Here is a 2,744-nt window from a genome sequence, read left to right on the forward strand (position 1 = left end):
GGATGGATGATGGATGATGGATGGATGGAGATGGATGATGGATGGATGGATGGATGGATGGATGGATGATGGATGATGGATGGATGATGGATGATGGATGGATGGAGATGGATGATGGATGATGGATGATGGATGGATGATGGATGATGGACGGATGGATGATGGATGATGGATGGATGGAGATGGATGATGGATGGATGGATGGATGGATGGATGGATAGATGGATGATGGATGATGGATGGATGATGGATGATGGATGGATGGAGATGGATGATGGATGATGGATGGATGATGGATGATGGATGGATGGATGATGGATAATGGATGGATGGAGATGGATGATGGATGATGGATGGATGGATGGATGGATGGATGATGGATGGATGAGATGGAGGATGGATGATGGATGGATGGATGATGGATGGATGACGGATGGATGATGGATGGATGGATGATGGATGGATGATGGATGGATGATGGATGGATGACGGATGGATGATGGATGGATGGATGATGGATGGATGACGGATGGATGATGGATGGATGAACCTGTTGTCTTTATTAAAGAGACTTCATTTATTATCATATTAGGGCCTGAGTGCTGTAAAACAGCAGGAGGCCCCATTGTTTTTTACCTGATTATTATTATTATTATTATTATTGCTATTATAATTATTATTAGTATACCAACTGAAGTCTTTCTTCACCATGCTGTAGTGAGCTGAGCATGATGAAACTTAGCAGATCCATAGAACTAGTGTAAATGTAGGGAGGCATGGTGATCCACATCATCTGGTTGTAAACTGACTCTCTGCATCACTTTGATTGTGACTCCTATCACCACTATAATGTACACCTATAAAATGTGGTGCACTTGTTCATCGGTTCATGTCCTACCAAACCATCTCTTGAGAACATGTTGTAAAACACACAGAAAGTCGGCCATTTTGACAAAAAGGACAGTTATCACTTGTCACCTACTGTGATTTTCCTTCAGTTTGGAGTGTTTTGTCTTCACATATGGGTCATTCATTATAGTGCAGAAGATGTATCAATTATTGTTGGTTAATCTGACAGGGGTGGGCATGAGATTTGTTTCTGTCTACCTATTGTTACATCAAACATGGCTTTGGGTCTAACATCACTACATTTGTTGAAAGTGAATGTGAAACATCAAGATTGAGTCCTAAACATGGTCGTATGTATGCTGAAGTGTAAAATTTACCACTGTTCTATGTAGCAGTACTGTAAAAAGTCTGTTAGTATTTGAAAAAAATCTTCCGTTCATCTTTTATCCTAGCAGCTTCAGAACAGTTGTGTAAAGTTTATAYTGCTTTAAGGACCTGAGAAGATGATCCTGTTTTAAAGGAGGTGTCCACAGCAGGTCAGTAAAGTGGGCGGTGACCAGTTGAACATTTAATAAAGTTGTATTTGGGCTAATAAAGCTTGACAGAAGGACCAGTGACTGCTTCAGCTCAACATACACAATCAAACCTCACCGGTGTGTAAGAGCCTTTCATCACTGCTGGCAGTTTTAATTCTTATTCTTTTATATATTCAATGTCCCAGCAAGCAAAGGTTTGGAAGTCAGGAGGTTCAAGCTGCCAGGTGGGTGGGGGTTGTAGTTCTGTCTCTGAAGGCTTTGAGCCCTCACCTGAAAGACATGAACTGTTTTATTTGAGGTAGGCAGAGTTTTCTACGYATCTGAAAAGTTATCCTTTTTTAACTTTGGTGATTCATGCACCCCAGCTTTAAATCCAGATGTTAAAACTTGCTGTAAACCTTGACAAACACATCTGTTCTCTGTTAACAGGTCATGGACTCTGGTGAGCAGGGCCTCTTTGGTGACCTACAGACCACCGTATCCACTATTGCCATGACAACCACCTCAGCCTCATTAGCGCCCCCTAATGAAAACCGTCACGGACATCATCAAGTGAGTAAAAACAAATTTCTTTACTAACTGAAGTTGTTCTCTCCAGGCGTGTATCTGAAAGACGAGGAGCTGAACAGTAAAACCAGGAGCAGCCACACATCCCTGAAAGCCTCAGATAAATGTTCAGACAGAACCAGGGGTCAGTGTTGTAACCAAGACCACCTAACCCGAGACCAAGTCCAGACCAAGACCAGGAAATACATCATCAGCGCCCAACAGAATATTCTGTACACATGTAGCAAACTTAGTCTGTAGAGCTCATTTTCCTGGAAGGCCACATGTGAGTGAAAACATAATGAACAGTGAGTCAGGTTTGGATTGGAATCAGTTTGTTTTAAATCCAGTGAAAACAAAGATGGTAACAAATAAATTGGACAATAATCTGGCTGTTCAGTCATATTTCCACAGGTGTGGTCTTGACTGGTCTTTAAATAAAATACAGAGTCCTCAATATCCGAGACAAGACCAAGACCATCAAAAAGTGGTCCCAAGACTGGGCTCAAGTACTACAACACATGGAATATTTTACTCAAAACAACTTTTTCTTTATTTTTAGTGGTCCTGTAGTAACTACATGATTGTTAGTTTAGTTCAGGTTTCAGTAGAGTTATTGTCTTTACAAAGTTACAAAGTTTTAAACTTAACAAAGTTAAGTTTACACTCATCTACAGGCCAGGACTCTACAGTTTACACTCATCTACAGGCCAGGACTCTACAGTTTACACTCATCTACAGGCCAGGACTCTGCAGTTTACTCTCATCTACAGGCCAGGACTCTACAGTTTAGACTCATCCACAGGCCAGGAC

General features: G+C 41.2%; 1 protein-coding gene across 1 annotated transcript in view; it reads left to right on the forward strand.

Moving 5' to 3' along the window:
* Positions 1 to 2,744, forward strand: part of LOC106525815 (X-linked interleukin-1 receptor accessory protein-like 2) — a gene marked incomplete at its 5' end in the record, with an annotated part of 35,514 nt that overhangs the window by 28,901 nt on the left and 3,869 nt on the right. The window contains 1 exon segment of the mRNA XM_014020157.1: positions 1,815 to 1,937. Coding sequence (XP_013875611.1) covers positions 1,815 to 1,937 — 123 coding nt within the window.

This window comes from Austrofundulus limnaeus, unplaced genomic scaffold (assembly GCF_001266775.1).
Source record: "Austrofundulus limnaeus strain Quisiro unplaced genomic scaffold, Austrofundulus_limnaeus-1.0 Scaffold242, whole genome shotgun sequence".
Lineage (NCBI taxonomy): Eukaryota > Metazoa > Chordata > Actinopteri > Cyprinodontiformes > Rivulidae > Austrofundulus > Austrofundulus limnaeus.